Genomic DNA, 17,689 nt, shown 5'->3' with positions numbered 1-17,689 from the left:
GAGGTTACCTCGTCTTATCCACGCTCCCCCGGCAGCAGGAAGGGGCTGACGACCAGCCCCGCTCCTGCCAGCGGCAGGGGGACCCCCAGCCCCTTGGCGGCTGCGAAAGCCCCTCGGGCTGGGACGTGAGCGCAGCTCCGGGGACACCCCCCCCCCCCCCGGCGCCGGCCCTGCCTGCGGAGGCCCGCGGGGGTTTCCTCCGCCGGGCAGGAGGAGCTGCGCGGCCCCGGGGCTGGCGGGAGGCACCTGGGAGAAGGAGGGGCCGAAGGTGGGGCCGAAGGTGGGGCCAGGTGGGCCCGGCCCGGCCCGCCCCCGCCCCGCAGCCGCTGTGGCAGCGGCCCCGGCCCCGCGCCCGCCTGCCGCGGCGGGGATGCCCGGCTAGGAGGGCGGCGGGCAGCGCCAGGCTCCGCCAGGATGAAGAAGCATCACTCCGTGCAGGGCACCTTCAGCCGCCTCTTCGGGAAGCGCCACGCCAGCCCCGCCGCCGCTTCCCTCTTCGCTACCAACCCGCCCTGGATCTTCGCGCAGGAGGTGACCTCGGACAGCGCGGGTGGCACCGGTCGGTATCTCCCCTCCTCCTCCGGTTTGCCCCGGGGCTCGCCCCGAAGCGGCCGGTGGGAGCTCTGTGCGCGGCCACGCGTGATGGGGGTCCGGGAACGGGCCGGTCCCGGCGGGCGAAGGGGTCGGACGGGGCCGGGGAGCGGCGGTGGCTCATCGACCGCCCGGTTGGGCAACTCCGGGAGGCGTTTGCTTGGGCTGGGTTACAAAAGTGCGAGTTTAAACCTGTGTTCCTGCGGGCTCGCAGCTGGAGCAAAGCCCCCGAGCCGCTGAGGAAGGCGTGAAGGCTGCTCTCGCGGGGCCGTAATCCGCTCCGGGAAGTTAAACTTGACTAAAGCCGGCTGATGAATAATTGAGAATCTGTTTTATTGCTTCCAGTAGCTCTTTCCCACGCCATGTTTGATCTGCTCCTTCCCAGGTTTTAGTTATTTACTGGTAAACCTGTTTCTTGAAGGACTGTGTGCAAAGGGGGAGTCGAGCGTTGCGTATTCCTCAGGATTTATTTGTATTTCTTTGTGGTTTTAATTGCAATACTGTGCCCTGCAGGCTTATGTAGGAGGGAGCTAAATTAATAGTAATGGAGCCAGGTAGATAAAAGATAGCAGTTTGTGGACGAAGTTTGGTGGCTGTAAGATTCCAATAAACACTTCCAAGCTTAAAAATGGAAGCGCTGCTTGCTGAGCTGTGCGGTGTGAAGCAGTGTCCATTAAAGCTATTGCAAGGTGGTTACACCCTGGAGGCCAAGCTGGTGAAACTAAGATAAAATGAAAATGTGACGGAGAGTTTCATGCAACTCTCAAACACAAAAGGAAAATTGCTGATTTCTAACTGTCATAAATCCGGGGAGGATTCAAGCCTCCCTCTGATGTGGTTTGGATTTAAAGAAAAAAAAAAAGTCACTGTCTCTGCTTATTACAAGCCTGATTTCCGTGGCTGCAATTGCAGTACAAAGGCATTCCTTTCAGGTGTGGGGAGCTGCTGCATGGATCAGCTTGCAAAGTAAAAGCCAGGAGTCCTTGAAATCTGAGCATAAATAAAGGCTGTTGAATCACTCTTTAGCATCCTCTTGGCATTTATATCATTAATTTAATTTGTGTGGGGTAGCGTGACACACGGGAGCTGAGTGACCATGTTTGGAGTAACGTGTGCTGAGGTGTGGGCTCGTCGTGAGGAACGGCATGCTTACAGCTAAGCAGTCCAAGGGACAGACTTTACCGTATGCTGACTTCCACAGTGCCACGGTCTTACCCAATGAAGCCCCATCCCTGGCCCCGTCTCTTGAATATTTGCTGCGTAGCTTCATGCCATGGCTGCTGCCAAAAGGAGTCCACTGCTTCTGCTAATCCCCACCTTAGTTTTTCATAAAAGTAAACACAAGTTAAGCAATGCGGAATGGGTGTAGGTTTGCATGTCACTGACTCAGAGATTCCTGAACACAGTGACTGATGCCACCTCCTCGCTGTGAGCTGTGGATACCCCAGTGTCAAACCTGCTACACCTACTGCAGGTGATGCAACCCCGAAGTAGGAAGAAGTTCCATTACCTGTGTTGCAGATTGCTTATTTTATTTCCCATGACTGAGAGGACATAAATGTCTCCAGAAGAGGTTGAATGCCAAAAAGTGGCCAAAGTGTAGTCGGGGCCAGCCGCTTCTGAAGGCATGTTTCCTGATCCCTCCTTCCAGGAAACGAAGCTGGCAGAGCACAGGTCTGACTGGTGACAGGCTCTTAGCAGGCAAGTCCTGTTTATCGAGCAAAGAAAACACAACTACAAGCACTTCATTTTACTTTAATTAAATGCATGCAGGTTAGCGATGCTTAGTAATCTAGGATCAAAGACCTTGTGATCTTTAATCCAGTTTCTCACTGAGTTTACCTAGTGTCTTATGTAAAACTGTTGTCATTTCAAGTCTCTGAACTACTCTATCGCTGTTCCACAAAGCTGTTTGAATCCGAACTCTCATGTTGCATTGGCCTTAATTGTTGCTGCTTACTCGCTGAGTGTGGGGTCACCCAAGGCGTTATGCAAAAATAATAATAATTTGCTGGCATCTCTGCCATCCTTGGGACTCCAGCAGCTCCTCCTTTGTGCTTGGGCCCCTCACAGGCAGGGAAGTGTTAAACTGTTGGTAAGGCCACACTAACTGAAGTGCAGGCTGATTAGTATTTTGAAAGCTGAAGAAAATGTTGTTTTAGTAAAGAATCCCTTGTAGTGGCAGAAGTTTGGGATAAGGGAAAGGAAGTCGTGACTGACCATAAGGACAGTGATAGGATGATGGATACTCCTGGGTGTATTCCAGGGTAACTTGTGGTGTAGTGGGTGGGAGAAAGGAAAAGCTTAGAGGCTTGCTGGACTCAGTGGCATGTCTCAAGGTTATGCGGAATTCATCTGCCTCCAAACCCATAACTTAGGCAGAGGCTGTGGTAGCTCATGCCCAGCCCCTGGCGTGGTCAGGTTCTTCATTCCAGGTGTTCATGCAAGTGCTTTTCGTCTGTGGGAATGCACACACAAGCATTTGCCCTCCTCTTTTTTTTTTTTTTCCCCACTAAACTCAGTGTAAAGCTCTGTTTCCTTGGGAGTGTCTTGCCTGATATCTGCCTGTCCAAGGAGGGCGGAGACTTCGTGACAACCACAACTACATGCCATGGCAGTCTATGATGGGCTGGGGACCCTGGTCATTGGTTCCACCTGCACGAGCCGGGTCCAGCAGCGTATGGAGGGCACAGGCTCTGCCTCGGGCCAGCGAGGGGCCGTGCGGGAGCAGAGACACAAGAGGGAGCGGGGACACTGGCTGGGGCCGTGGCAGCGGCCGGTTGCTTGCCCGGTCTCAGGGACTCTGGGGTGCAGCAGGCTCCTCAGGCAGGCAGTCCTGCTTCAGCAAGCGCTGCACTCACGTTTTGGAGGCTTAGAAATGCAGCCCAGCCCCTTTGCCTGTGTGCAGGGCTTACACAACCTTCACCTTTCTGCTCCTTGGCCTTTAATTGCGGTACGATACTTGACAGAAACTGTTTCTGTGCTTCACACTTTAGCATGGGGTCAGATGTGAGGACTGCTTCCAAACTTTTTTTGGGGGGGGAAAAAAAGCTATTTACTTCTTGGTGTTTGTGTTTTGGTGCAGAGGGGGAGGCTGTTTGCTTCTTCCTTCTCACTGAAACCACTATCAAAATCTGTTAGATGGGAACACTCCTGCAGAGTTTTCTCTCTGATCACAGCCATTTTTCTCACTTTCCCCCTCCTTCCTCAAACCCTCGTATTTTCTTTAATGTTGGTCTCCTTGGCTACGAATTATTTGTGTATCTCCTTCCAGCTAAGGTGGGGTTTACATGCTTCAGTGCTCCTGCTTGTTAATTCATGCTGTTAATCAGACACAAAGAACGTAATGAAACTAATTTTATGAGCTTTATTCACTGTCAGAAATAAACCAGCCCAAAAGGTGTGGTTCAAGGTAAAAGCACGGGGCTGGGAACCAGGAGTACCTGATGGCTTCTCCTGCTTGTAACACCAGGGCTCTGTGCCTTTCTGCCATAGCGTCTCCATTCAGAGTGGTACTTTGCGGGAAGACGTTCAGAGCATTTCTCTGTAAGGCAGGCTGAAGTGTGAAAGCGTTGTGGCAAGCACAATTTGTCCTCCAGTGCCAGTTGCATCAGGGGTCAGAAACAAATTGCTCCAGCAGCATGCAGAAGAATGCTGTGGGCACTGGTGGCGTCCGTCCACAGCAGGGAGAGCAGCTGTGCTGCCTCCCTCCCACTGCCCTCAGCCGCTGGCAGCGAAACACGGAGGGGGAAAAAAACCTCCTTGGGAAGCCCCTGCGTGCCCCATTTCCATCGCTGTGTCCGAGTGGTGCAGCGCAGCGTTCCCCTCCACTCACCCCGGTCCTGCCTGGCACAAGCCAGAGGGAGTCCCGAGGGATGGTGCCACTGCCAGCAGGCAGCCAGGGGTCAGGGACACCTCCGCTGTCCCTCTCTGCTGCGTAAGTGACAGGGACCTGTTGTTGTGATAGGGCTGAGTGAAGAACCTGTAATTAACTCTGTGCTTTGATGCAACTGCTCTGCCCACAGAGCGGTCAGCAGGTGAGGAAGGGCAGGAGCTCTCTCTCTCCAGTTGGTGTGGCTGGTGGTTAGACTCTGCTGCTGCCTCCCCCCTCAATTCCAGCCGCTGACGGATCGGCCAAGATCAGATCCTGTCTGTGCGTACGAGCTGGTTTGTGTCACCTCTAAGGGCCCTGGACCCACCTCCTGCTCTCCTGGGGGTCGGAGCCTCGCGGCACTATAAAGAGCTGCCCAGTTCCTCCTGAAGCATTTTCCTTCCCTAAACATAATCTGGGTGGGGAGGGAATTGAGTGCTTGTGCTAACTTTTGACCCTCCTGAGGTAAATTTCAGTTAGCTGCTATTAGAAATAAGCCTTTCAGAATAGACTTGACATCTGTGCTCTTTAAACTCCAGCATCTGGAGTTCTGGGAGGGGTCTCTGCACCTTGCGGGTGTGCGCCAGGGTTGCCAGTGCCTGCCCGGGGGTTCCGCTCACCTGGGACCTTTCTCCTCCCATCTTCAACTCGGCTCCAAAACACCCAGATACTCATCAGAATCCGATGGGTTTTGCCCATTCCTGGGAGCTGATACAGCGAATTCTTCACAGCGCTTTTTAAAATTAGGTGGTGTCCAATGTTGTTGTTCCTGTTGCCTCGAACACAGTGCTGCTGCTAACAGTCTTCTCTTCCCCTCAGGTGATGTGATTGAAGTGTACTATGGTGACAATCGCTTTGGGACAATGACCGACTCTGGCACAGCAACGCTTAAGCCTCGTCCGAGAGTCCGGCCGCTGCTGACTTTCTTACCCCTTGTGAGTATCTGGCTCGCTGCTGGGATTCGTTACGGCAGTGTGTGTAACTGGTGCCCAGAACCAGCTGGGTTGGCTGCTGCTCTCATCCTCTACCTGAGGGGAAAAAATAAATGAAAAGCAAAACCACTCTATAATAATGCTGGATACAAGGGGTTAGGAGGTGATCTGAGTTCAAGGCTTGTGTTGGGCATAGGCAAGATACTCAGGTGAGAGACGTAAGCATTATCAGACTTGTATTTTCAATTAAAAAAAAAATTGCTGAGCATGTAGATGATAGATCTGGCTTGCACTGCATTTTATCTAACCGCTACTGGCAGTATCTCTCTCTGGATCAGGCATGTTGCTGGAGAGAGCAATAGTGAAACTGTCCTGTTTACAGCAGAGGAACGAGGAGGTGATGCAGCAGGTGTCTGTGCAGAGGCTAATTTTCCAATCTCTGTATGAGGGAAACCTTTCCCTGCAGAGCTACCGCTGCAGGGACCGAAGCAGCAAGTCCCAACAAAGCTGGACCCAGAGGTGGCTTTAACCCAGCTGGGACCCCCCCGCTGCCTCCAGAAGCCACACATGGTCGTTGCTGGCTTCGATGCTCCGATGCTGCGTGTGCTGAGCAAGCTTTCCTCCCCCATGTAATGCACCTTTCCAAAGGTCTTATCCCTTAAAGAGTACAGCGAAGCGCGTGATTGCTCAGAGTTATTTTGGAGATGGCGATAGCTAAATCTGAAGTGATCCACGCAGGTCACTGAAGGTCACTTAAGACAGTGAAACAGTTAAAAGCCCTTGGTCTTGAAAAGGAAATCCTTTCTGAGAGCAAGGGATGTTTTTCCTCGTACATCCTCATCCTTTAGAGCAGCCATCACCTTCAGCAGAAAATGGGCTGGTCTGCTGTCACCTGGGTGCAATTAGGAATTAATGGGGTTGTGCTGGTGTCATCTGGAGGACAAGGGGGGGCGTTTATATATCTATTTGAGAACATAATTAGGAAGGTATGGGGTTACACAGGTTCTACAAAGGGGTTGTGCCCTCTGTGATCCCTTCCAAAAGATCACAAGAGGTGAAAAATCTCACCTGGGCTCCAAGTCAAGTAACCGTACGACTGGTGCCTGAGAAACTCCTGTCCAGTAGCACAGGCTTGGGTGTGCGACTGGAGCTGGCACCCCGTATCACCAGGTTTTTAGAGTGCAGCTGGCCTTTTGCATCTTTCCAGAGCTTTCAAATGCTTTACTAGTGGAAGCGTATGTAGTAGAGGAATAAACAGCACAAATGTCCCTGGGATAAATGCTAAGGGCTGTCACCCTAGCCATGGTGCTTTCCTGCTGCCTGCAGAGGCACAGCTGGCCCTGGGGTTTTTTTCCCCTCGATTGCCTTTGTGAGGGTCCCTCTCACTGTGCTTCTCTTCCAAGAGTAACAGGTTTAACTGAAGAGATTAGTAGGAATAAGCAACGATTTTTAAGGACCAGTCTGTGTTGGATATTTGCATTATTTTGGTTAGGTTTGATGATGATTTGATTTGGCACAGACACTTCTGCTGCCACATACATACTTGCACTGGGCTGTTCTGCAGCTCCCGCCTTAACCCTTTCTTTCCACCCACCCGTTCTCCTGCGCAGGGGGAGGCTGAGAAGCAGCCGCCTGCGTCGCTGTGAGTCAGGAGGATGCACACACACCCTGCCTGGCAGCCAGGCCCGCCGGGCTTCGTGTGTTTGTGCGCCTGGCAGCTCTCCCCGCACGGAGCAGCTTCCTTCCCCCCTGAACTGCCTGGCCCTTGGCCGTGCCGTGCTGCGCAGGGAGATGAGTTGCAGCAGGGATTACAGGAGAGGGGGCTTCTCTGCCTGCCTCTTGCGTGCCACCACATCCCCCTGCCCACCCGGCTTCCCAGGCACCGCAGGTGCGGGCAGAGCTTTGGCATCCTGGGGGAATAAATTCCTTCAGTTAACCACCAAACTTCCCTAGCTCTGCTTCAAAACAAGGAGTTTGGGAGTAGCTCTTCATATTTGGAGAAATCCTTGGCCTCTGAGACCCCAGGATGCTAAGCAGTTGTATTTTGGTGCGTTTTTTCTAACAGGCAGCCTCGCACCTAGTTCATTTAATGGGTGGGAAGCGTGGGCTCCTGAGAGACTGGGGGAGCTGGGGAACGTGAGGACAGGCAGGCTCCCCTTCACTGGGTACAGGGGATATCTAACTCTGTTCCAGCGCTGAAAAGCAATTCCTCGTGGTTGCAGTGAAAGCTCCCCTCAACAGGATCCTCGGCACGCATAAATCTGATTCAGGTACCACAGACTGGAAATGCAGGTTCCTGGCACACCACCCCGAGCGCAGCAGCCTGCTCTGAATCAGGTGGAGGTCTGCTGGGCTGGTCACACCCCTAGCAAACACAGGAGAGGGAAACAATCTTTCTAGTCATCTCTGGAGACTGGCAGCGTACTGGAGATGCTTTCCATTTTAGAAGCCAGCTCATGACGTGAGGATGGGTGGTTTTTTGAGAGAGATGCTGAGCATTAGCAACTGCAATAGAAATTTTTGGTGTGAAACAGGCTTGCCCAGTTTTTAGGACCTATTGAAATGACATGTCCAAAATTACTACTCACTTATGAAATGTGGACTCTGTTTCCTCCAGCTTTGCATAGATCTCTTCCGACTGCCATTCCCTTTCTAATCTTATCCAAATATGTGATGCATATGTTGCTTTTAATTCAGTGCCCAGACATCTTTGTTTCCCTGTAAATGAGCAGGTATCCTCAGTGTGCTCTGGAGACTGGCAGCAATGAATTCCATAGCAAATGAGAACTGCTGGGTTTTTTTCTTTGTGGTTTTTTGTATCTCATTGCTCTGGACAACTTCATTATCGGCTCTTGAAGTGCCTCTGCTAGCCTTTGTCTTCTCTCTGGCTTTCAGATGAAGTTAAGGATCTTTCCTCTGCATTGTACTGTATCTTTGGGACCAATAAAGAGGTCTTAGATGAGGCTATAAGGCTCACCTAGTCTGATGTTTTGCCACTAACAAATCTGTCCTAATGCCTTAGCAGACCTTGGCTTCTCCATCAGCACCAAGTTGTCTGATCAGTTGTGCAATCCCAGGACTGTGAATTCCCACTCACTCTCTCCTGGCTCACCAATAACTGGCTCATTCCCTTGTGGTTATAGAGGATCTTTGGTCATCTGCATGGTGATGGACTTTGCAAGCGAAGCATGTGTATTTTCTTATTACTTTGTCAAAAGCTGGGGGATTCCAGGGCTCTTCTGAAGGAGCCTAGGCTGCTGCTGTTGAAGTCAGCTCTGCCCCAGCAGCTCCTACGTTCCTGAACTCCCTACGCCCAGGGCGGTGTGTAGTGTTAATGTGTTGTCTGAGCCCTGGATGGGGCTGGCTGTATAAACCCAGCTTGACCTTTGGTCAAGGAGACTTTGGAATCCTATAGCAATCTCTTGTAAAAATAGTGATAATGCCAGTGAAAGGCAAAGGGCACCGGGCTCAATCATTATCTAGGCTTTTGTATGCAGAAAACTACTGCACTGAGCGGTGCAGACTGATGGTAGGATAACGTTTCCTTTGCACAAGGGGCTGTTAACAGCTAATGCAAACAGCTGCCTGGGGTGAGTAGGAGTGCAACAGGGTGGACCCTGCAGCCTGGGAATGGGGCCGTATGTCCCTGACTGCTGCCCATGGGTCTGTGAGCTCCTGCTGCTCATGTGTTATTTCCTTGCTATGGGTCTCTCCCAAGGCTGGTATGTGAAAGCCCAATCTGCTGCTTCAGCCACTTACGTCTGTGCTGACAGGCTGACTCAGCATCAGTTTGTGTTTTGGACATGGGTGCGTTAGTGTGCGTTTCCTGAGCAACTCCAGTCCCTTTGCAGAGCGATCTTAGCAGTGAGTCAGTGGAGAAAAGGAGAGGCTTTCTGCTTCTGGCAGGTGTAGGAGGCAGGAGCCCTGGTCAGCACTGCAGGTGAGTCAGCGTGCCATGAATATCTCACAGTGGGTGGCTGTAATTATCCAAAGTGTCCTAGCTGTAAGCATCCTCGCAAATGTGTAGGCTGCTAAATTGCATGGTCCTGTACCAGCTAAATGCACTGCTGAGTTTTCAGCATGAATGCAAAGGGAGTAATTGAGAGTGAAACACAAGCCACACAAGTAGCAGTTTTCCCCAGACTGTTCAGATATGCTGGTGCCAGTTTCCCAAAAAGCTGGAAGTCTGTCTGACTTCAGTGGGGTGTGTACATGACTGCAGCATGGGCTGGCAGTGCTTGCTGGAGAGCAATACCCACAAAACCAGCGGGAGCTATTGAATTTGCTTGGTACATGAATGGTGAGAAACTAGTGCTGCTGATCTTGAGCTGGGGGGCCCTCAGCTTGGATGTGAAATAGCCGTGATCCTCTCCAGCCCCTCTGCACCTGACTAGCACAGGGGAATTGTGTCCATGGCTTGTGCAACCTTGATCACTTCACTCGTCCCCTTAAACCCTGTCAACAGCAGCTACCGCAGGGACCTCCATGTCTCAGAAATGCCCTGGATCCCATCAGGCCCCTGGTTGTGTAGACAAATTACCAGCTATACAGGCTAGGGCCTGCTTGTCAGCACTGCTCTGATACCCTGGGCGTAAAACTAATGGCTCTGTTTTCTCAAATATTGCAGAATGCCCAAGAATCTCATGGGGTGGCTGTGCCAACGCCGTCAGTGCCAGAAGACTTCGAGGAAAAAGCAGCTCTTGGTAAGGGATCTTCTCTGCTGAGTCCTTGACTGGTGCTAAGCACTCAGCAGTACCGTGCCCTCTGGGAAGGAAGCATGTGTGTATCAAGCTCTGGAGCAGACAGTCTGATCATGAGATTTTTCATGCTAAAATAGAGTCTACTATTATTTTTTGAAGTAATTGAAAATTAATTAATTTCTAAGGGGTGAGGCACAGTGGCTGTTACAGTTCAGCAAGCTTTAGACAGCTGCTGAGGAAAATAAACTGGCTTCCCAGGAGGACAGCTGGCCAGGGGCGATGCTAGCCACCACGGTGCTGACCGAGAAGGTGCTCACACCACCATGCTCTCGCTCTTCCTTGCAGGCTCTGGCTCCCAGATCAATGGGACCTACCGAATGTACAGCTCAGTGGGGGACCTGCGCCCACAGGCTCTCGAGGGGGACGACCTGGATGAAGACATCCCTCCACCGCCGTCGGTACCCCCACCACCCCCTCCAACGGCACCGGCACCTGTGCCACCACCTCCAGCCTCACCGGTCCCTCCACCACCTGAAATGCTGCCTCCACCACCACCACCACCTGAGATGGTACCACCACCTCCTGCCATGGCACCTCCACCACCTCCAGCCTCTGCCCTGTCCTCCCCCAGCACACCAGCTCCTCCAGACTTCATCCCACCAGCCCCGCTGGGTGCCTTGCCGCTCAGCCAGGCCTCGGTGCCCTTCACCACTGGCATCTCCAAGTGGAAGTCTGAAACGGTGCTGAACACTAGGCAGGCAGACGCTGAGGGGCCGCTCCACCCTGCCGAGGATGGGGTGCCGGCTGCCCCCGGCCCAAAGGAGAGCCTGCAACCCAAGCACTGCCCTGAGCCCCACCTGACCTTCCCCAGGTCCTTCAAGGTGCCCCCACCGGCCCCAGCCCGGTCCTCCTCCATCCCCGTGCAGGAGAGTCAGCCTGTCCGACAGGAGCCCTTCCCCAGGCAGCCTCACGCCCGGCCTCCCCTCCCGCCCTGCTTCACCATAAGACCCGCAGCCAAGGCTCACATGGGAGGAGAAGCCAAGCAAAGAAATTCCCCACTGAGACAGGCTGTTGCAAAGCCGGCTGTGCCGAGCCCCCTGCCGCTGAGCCCCAAGCCGGGTCCAGGGTTCGGTCAAGGGATGAATCCTGATGGTCGCCGGTCCCCGCTGCCAGGCTCCGAGATGGAGAAGGTTCCCCAGCCGAAAACAGCCGAGAGAGACTCTCTTCCAAAATCTGAATCTCTCTCTGCAAATGACCTGGACCTCCCCCCTCCGGACTACCCAACCTGCGAGGACGACTGGAGGGACGCCAGCAACCTGAACAGGCTGCGGCATGAGCTCTCGGCCCTCCTGCGCTCCCCACGGAGGGAGGAGAGGCTGCCGGAGAAGCCGGCTGCTCCCCAGCCCACGGATGGTGGTACTGACCATGCTGGCAGCCATAGGCCCAGTCTCAATGGGCCCCAACTTGCCGGACCTGCTGGGAAGGACGTACGGTTACCCACAGGAGGGGAGACCGAGAAGAAAGAGGTGCCCAGCAGCCCCCCCAGTGCCAAAGGGGGCTCTCCCAGCATGGTGCTCCCCCCTCCGGAGAGCAACCCTACCACACAGACCCACAGCGTGATGAAAATCAGGAACGAGCTGGAGGCTGTGCTTTCCCTGAAGAAAGAAGGGAAACCTGCTCTGGGGCTCAGCAGCCAGAAGCAGGGCACCGAGGATGGCAGCAGCACCCCATGTATGAGGAAGAGTCCCCCTGACCCGAGGAAGAGCCCCCCTGACCCAGGTGACTCGGTGCTGCCGAAACTGGCCCCAAGCCCGCTCCCAGCACCAGTGGCTGCAGTGGAGAAGGATGAGACTGGGCACGAGGACCATCCCACTCCTGCTGCTAGCAAGGCCACAGAGAACTTGACCCCTGCTCCCGGGTCCCTCAACAGCAGTGTGAGCCCCCCAGACCCACCTCAGGGACCAGTGGAGGAGCCCCCTGCTCCCACCTCCCCCTCGCCCCCCATTTCTCCTGCACAGAGCCCGGCACCGGAGCCCAATGCAGCCATCTTCCAGTACAAAGTGCACCGAGCTGGGGCCAGTTCAGCCAAACCGCCCTGCACCTCGAGCTCAGCTGAACCACCCTGCCCCACAAGCTTGGCCAGGAGCCCGCCGGGCGCCTCGGGAGCAGGGCAAGAGGAGGTGCTGATCCACCCCGTGACGGGCGAGCGGGTGGAGCGGGGGTCCCCAATGGCGCTGCTCCTGGCAGCCCGGCAGCGTGCCCAGCGGGGCCGGCAGGGTGGTGAGGTGGGAGCTGTGCTGCGGGCAAAGCCGCCCCTGAAACTCAGCAGCGCCTCATCGGACACCACCTCCACTAGGTTCTACCACCATGAGTCCAAGCCCTACTCCTTCACTGTGGTGCCCCGGCCGCCTGGGGCAGGTACAGCAGGGTCAGGACAGAGCAAACCTCCATCCTTCTCCAGCTCCTCGGAGCAGGGCCAGGACGCACGGGCAGTGGGTGAGGGGCAGCCCCCGAGCCTCCCTGGGCACCGGCGGGCCGCTGCCTCCAGCCTGCTGCGGGGCCTCCTTGAGTCCGGGCAGCTGAACCAGGCTGGCCCTCCCCGCCATGGTGTGCCCAGGGAGGAGGAGAACGGGGAGACGGCGCTGGACTATGGGATTATCCCCCCGCCCCCCGAATTCAGCAATGAGGTGGACGAGGCCAAGGGGCCCCTCCCAAGTCGGGAGGAGAACCGCAAGTGCCCCAGCTTCCCCGACTGCAGCCGGGGCTCAGAGGCACCGCGGTATTTCAGGTGGCCTGGCTATGGCCGCGGCTACAGGGGCAGCCATGAGCTGCCGGCCCCGCTGCCCTCAGAGAAGAGCGGGAGGAATAGTGACTTCGTGTCCCAGTACCCAGACTACAGCAGCTCTGCCGGTTATGTCGGCTGCTGCCCGAACCCCCGTCCGCTGATCAAGAAGCGGCTGTATGTCTCTGAGCCTGACAGCTCCTACCCCCGGGCAGCTGCAGCCCCCCGGGGCACAGGTGCCCTCTCCTCCTATGGCCCTGGGGGGTACAGCTCCCCGGCCGGGGAGGGGGTCCGCCGTGTCGGCTCTGCCCACAGGAACGGCCCCACGAGCGTGCAGGGCAGGCGGACGTCCATCGATGCTGCTGGGAAAGCCACACCGTATGGCAGTGCCGGGGCTGATGCCAAGTACAAGGGGCAGAACGGGGATTTCTCGCCCACCAGCGTGGTGGCAGCCAGCAGGTACGTGCTGCCCCCTGAGCTGACCCCTTCTCTGTCCTCTGTGTCCCTTTGATTTGAAGGAGAGGAGTGCTGGGCCCTGGGCTGGCCCCAGAGCAGTGCACAGGCCCAAGAGAAGTCGTTGCCCCTTGGCTTGTGCAGTGCCGCCGGATGCCTGGCTGTGCTCACTCCCGGCCAGGGTCTCCTCCCGCCGCCGCGGTCCGGGGCCACAGCTGTGGCATGGTTCCTCCCTGGTCCCAGCCATAACCCTGGCACCCATCGCCCTCTCCTCCCCACGTCACTGAATGGAGACACGAGGTGACAAAATTCGCCCTGCTCCGCTAGGAAAAAAAATAAAATATATAATTGCAATATTGAATAAAAATAAAGGGTTTCCTTGGCTTTCAGTGACTTTCCGCTCTGTTTTCCCTCCAGACCTGCTCATGGCAGCTCGCAGTATGGCTATGGCGGACCCAGCAACACCTTCACGGTCAGGCCCGGGACACGGCAGCCCATCTCCTACACCTACCAGAGCGGCCACCGATAGGCTTGTCCGCAGGGCTGCTCTGCCGCCTTCGTCCGGCTGGGAAGGGGTGAGAAGGCACCTGGGTTAATCGTCTCCTTCTCCACGGGCACCAGGGACAGTCCCAACCCGGCCAGCAAACACACTGCTTGAAACTACTGATGGAGAAGGCGGGGAATGAACCTGGGACTTGGACTCTTCTCAAAAGACTGTCACGGAGAGTAGTTACTACAGAGGACAGGCTGCTGTCTTGTTACGTGAGCAAACGTGGTTTTCCTTCTCCTATTCCCCCCCCCCCCCATATTATTTTCAAAATTGTAGCCTGATAGGTCTTCCAAGAAAGCATCCTTAGCTCTCTTTAAAGAGCATCACCACTGGAGAGATTGTTTTCAGTTTGTTTTTTTTAATTGGTTTAAATCCAACATGCTTGGGAGTAGGGAGAAACCAACTGGGAGATGTGCATAATGAAAACAAGCCAGTGTGTAGCTAAATGTAGGGGGATTAAAATAAGGATGTGAGGCCAATGGGATAGAAAGAGCTTAGGATGTCTAGATCCTAACCTCTTCTGTCCCTACCTCCTTCGATGGCCTTCAGCAAATCAATTATGCCGATGCCTTAAAAACAGCTCCTGGCTTTCAGTGCCTGTCCTGCCGAGCCGGGGGCAGCTCTGCCATGAAGGTCTGAGCTCCCTTCTCCAGGAACCAACTGGGGGGGGACAGCAGCTTCGGGAGTACGGGCCCTTGCTTTCCTGCACCTTTTGGTCACTGTAAATGTTTTTGTTGGTAATTATTCTTCATGGAAGAAGGCTGTGAGGCCTGGATGGATGGCTGTAAAGCACTTTGGAGACTTAAGACATTGAGCAATCCTTCTTTTCCTTTATCAGCTGGTGGGTGTCAGCGACTCACCAAGGTGCTGTGCTGGTGGTGCTTTCCTCGAGGGGTCTCTTGCCACTTCATACCCATGTAAACCCCAGCTCTAAAAGCGAAGCCACGGAGTCCTTATAAACTTGTATTGAGAACTTGGCTTTAGTTTGTCTGATTTGGGGGACTAAGAAGCTAAATTTCGGTGCGATTGTAGAGTATTCGATGCTCCTGGTGTGTGGAACGTCTGCAGTGACATACCTAAGGGACCTGGCTCCTGCTGTTTCCATAAGCACTTGTCTGGGTGCTGGGCGTGCGTGCAAGCCTGTCCCTGCTTCCTGCCAGTGCCTCTCTGAAGGAGCTAGTGATGGCTGTGCGGTTGGGTGGGAGATATGAGTAGCCTTAAAGAGGGTATTTTATACTATGGAGCGAGCAATACAGTCTCACGATAGCTGACCAAAGTTTTGAATAGCCAGCTTCCTGAAATTAGAAATATATAATCTTCCTTATAGGTAAACTTGCTGAAAATCACTGTAAGATAAGTGTAAAAACTTGTAGAGAACGTTTTCTAATCACTGACAAACTAAAAGCACTTTGAGACATTAGTCTACTTTTATGGAAAGCACTTTCTATTTTCAATACTACGCAGTATCATTAGTTCCACTCCAGCTTATCCTGTGTTGCATGCACGTGTGTATGCGTGCATGTAAGCGGATTTTGCTCTACAATTCAACTCAAAATTCAGCGATAAATTTTCCTTCACGGTGGAATTTTCAAGTTATCTCGATATTAATGTCATGTCGTTGACGTTCTACGTTTTATGTTACTTCCAGCTTTACCTAATAATTTAATGGTTGTTTCAAATATTGCAGCAGCATCAAAGTATTCTGAACTTTACTTTGCTGTGAATAAAATGAAAACGCAAATACCATTATCGGTCTAATAGCTAATTCAAATGGCATTTTTATGCCAGTAAGTCACAGTGACTTGGAAGATTTCCAGACATGCTCACCCCAGCCAGTATTGAAATAGCGTTTTAAATATCTGGGTGCTGGTTTTTAGAAAACATTTATGGAGAAAAGTGACTATGGAGTAACTATCTGGGTATTTAAGTGTGCCAGTGTCATGTAGAATAGCCCCCCTGCCTTAAAACATGGAAGTTTCTCCATGCAAGGAGCATCTTGAGGATTCTTACTTATCTATGGAAGTAAAGCCATGATCCTGTTTGAGTGGCTTCAGAGTCATGTTTTAGTATTGGATGAAGTTTCACCAGTTTAACTTGAAACAAAACAAAGAAGCCTCTCTGATAATATTGCAACCTAATTGTTTTTTCTTCCTCATGCTTTTTTTTCAAAATAACTTATAACTGCAAATTAATTCTCAAAAGCAGTTTTAAATTTAAAGGCTTGTTGGGAGACTTTGGCCCTCAAGATTGACTTTGCCCAGAAATGGCGTGTGTGCAATTTTCCCCCTCAAGAATTCTCCTAAATTTGAGCATATCTCCAACACAAGTTTCTTTTTTTTGTTTGTTTGTTTTTTAAGAGCACAATGTGAAACTACAATGGTGGCACTTGCTTTGAATTTCACATTTACTGTTTCACCCAGACACGCAATTCATATGTAGCTGTAATATGGTGTTACATAGCGTGGAGTGTCTTGTTTCTAGCAGAAGTGTTTGTTTATATTAAATATTAGAAGCATGATAACGTAAGTCAGTTTTATGAAATAGCCATTATTCATTCAAAGAACACCATTCTGGGAATGCGTAGTGGACTAAGCTGTAACTAAATCAGGTAGGACTCCGCTCACACTTGTAAAACTGGTTAGCATGAATGTTTTAAGCAGCGGAACTATTCTATTCTTTAAACACTTTGGGCTATCCCTGCTTATTTTGAATGCATTAAGCAAAATTCTAGTATTTCAGTAACAACTAGACATTTATGCTGGGGCCACTGGGAACTGTTTGTGTTACAAAGAAACCACTGTCAGAGCTGTTGGCAGCCAAAGCACTTACGGAGAAAGTTAAATCCGTAATGAAGAGCAAAGACCTCTCAGCTGCAGGGATGGGGAAGAGTTCCCTCTTCCTTGGTCAGGTAACTTTGTCAGGACAGCACGTAGATAAACTCTACTCCGATTCCCATTTCTGCTCCTTCTCCCCAGCTCTGTTTCACTATATAAATTTAGCAATAGAAGAGGAAGAAACTGAGGGGTAGTAATGGAGCAAAGCAACCTGCCTTATAGCCCAGTCTTAGTGCTGAAAGCAATCTTGAAGCCTGGCAATGGGAATTATTCTCACTTCAGCTCTCCTGATGCGGTTTAGTCATTCAGGACTTGATACAACTTAAATTATCCCCTGCAGCTGCCTCTTCCTCAAAAGTACCTGCTAATGTAGTATAACTGATAGCTTTACTTGTAAAGTGTCCAAGTGTCTTATTTATGAGTGCCACTGAACACCAACCTTCTTGCATTAAATATGTCTGGACATATTGTTTTATTACATGTGTGGTCTGTCTTTATTTAGTATTGCTTAAGTGGTTCGTCTGCTCTTAAGATCGAGATCTTTGCATGCAAGATTAAAAGGACAGGAAAATGTAGCTCAAACTGGCCTCAGCAACAGTCTGAATTTCAGCTGACCTCGGGCTTGGTCCAATTTCTGTTTACCAGTTGTTGATATAAACCCTGTGGCAATTAAAGTGTTTTTAGAAGCCCGATCAAGGAATGAACGGGCAGCTAGCCCTAACTGCCCTGTCACTCTGCAAACACCCCTCACATCCAGCTGGTTAGGCAGGCTGGCAAAGGAGCCTGTGCAGTTCAGCCTGTGCTTCTTCTATAAATAGTTCTTGGGTTTGAGCTTTTCATTAGTAATGAAACTTGCATACTTATTTGCAAGTCCTAACTCGAATGTTGTACTTAAAATTGAAAATACCGTGTGAGCAATACAAGCGGCAACATAAAAGGCAGGCTTGTCTTCATAGTGGCTTATTCTCTCCACTCC

The 17,689-nt window shown here is 52.4% G+C and overlaps 1 protein-coding gene across 1 annotated transcript; it reads left to right on the top strand.

Moving 5' to 3' along the window:
• The first annotated feature begins 344 nt into the window (after window positions 1-344).
• C22H6orf132 (chromosome 22 C6orf132 homolog) lies at window positions 345-17,191 on the top strand. The gene is made up of 5 exons (XM_076358043.1): window positions 345-559; window positions 5,282-5,397; window positions 10,022-10,097; window positions 10,440-13,335; window positions 13,747-17,191. The coding sequence occupies exons 1-5, from the start codon at window positions 415-417 to the stop codon at window positions 13,856-13,858; spliced, it is 3,345 nt and encodes a 1,114-aa protein (XP_076214158.1). The 5' UTR covers window positions 345-414; the 3' UTR covers window positions 13,859-17,191.
• Window positions 17,192-17,689: the final 498 nt, after the last annotated feature.

This window comes from Aptenodytes patagonicus, chromosome 22 (assembly GCF_965638725.1).
Source record: "Aptenodytes patagonicus chromosome 22, bAptPat1.pri.cur, whole genome shotgun sequence".
Classification (NCBI taxonomy): domain Eukaryota; kingdom Metazoa; phylum Chordata; class Aves; order Sphenisciformes; family Spheniscidae; genus Aptenodytes; species Aptenodytes patagonicus.
The sequence above is the reverse complement of the archived record's forward strand: the minus strand, read 5'-3'. Positions and strand labels throughout refer to the sequence as shown.

Bases quoted from the DNA above. Each gene is read 5' to 3' on its own strand.
- C22H6orf132 (XM_076358043.1), top strand. From the start codon at position 415: ATGAAGAAGCATCACTCCGTGCAGGGCACCTTCAGCCGCCTCTTCGGG. The intron at 10,098-10,439 runs GTAAGGGATCTT...TCTTCCTTGCAG, and splicing joins CGAGGAAAAAGCAGCTCTTG to GCTCTGGCTCCCAGATCAAT. The intron at 13,336-13,746 runs GTACGTGCTGCC...TTTTCCCTCCAG, and splicing joins AGCGTGGTGGCAGCCAGCAG to ACCTGCTCATGGCAGCTCGC.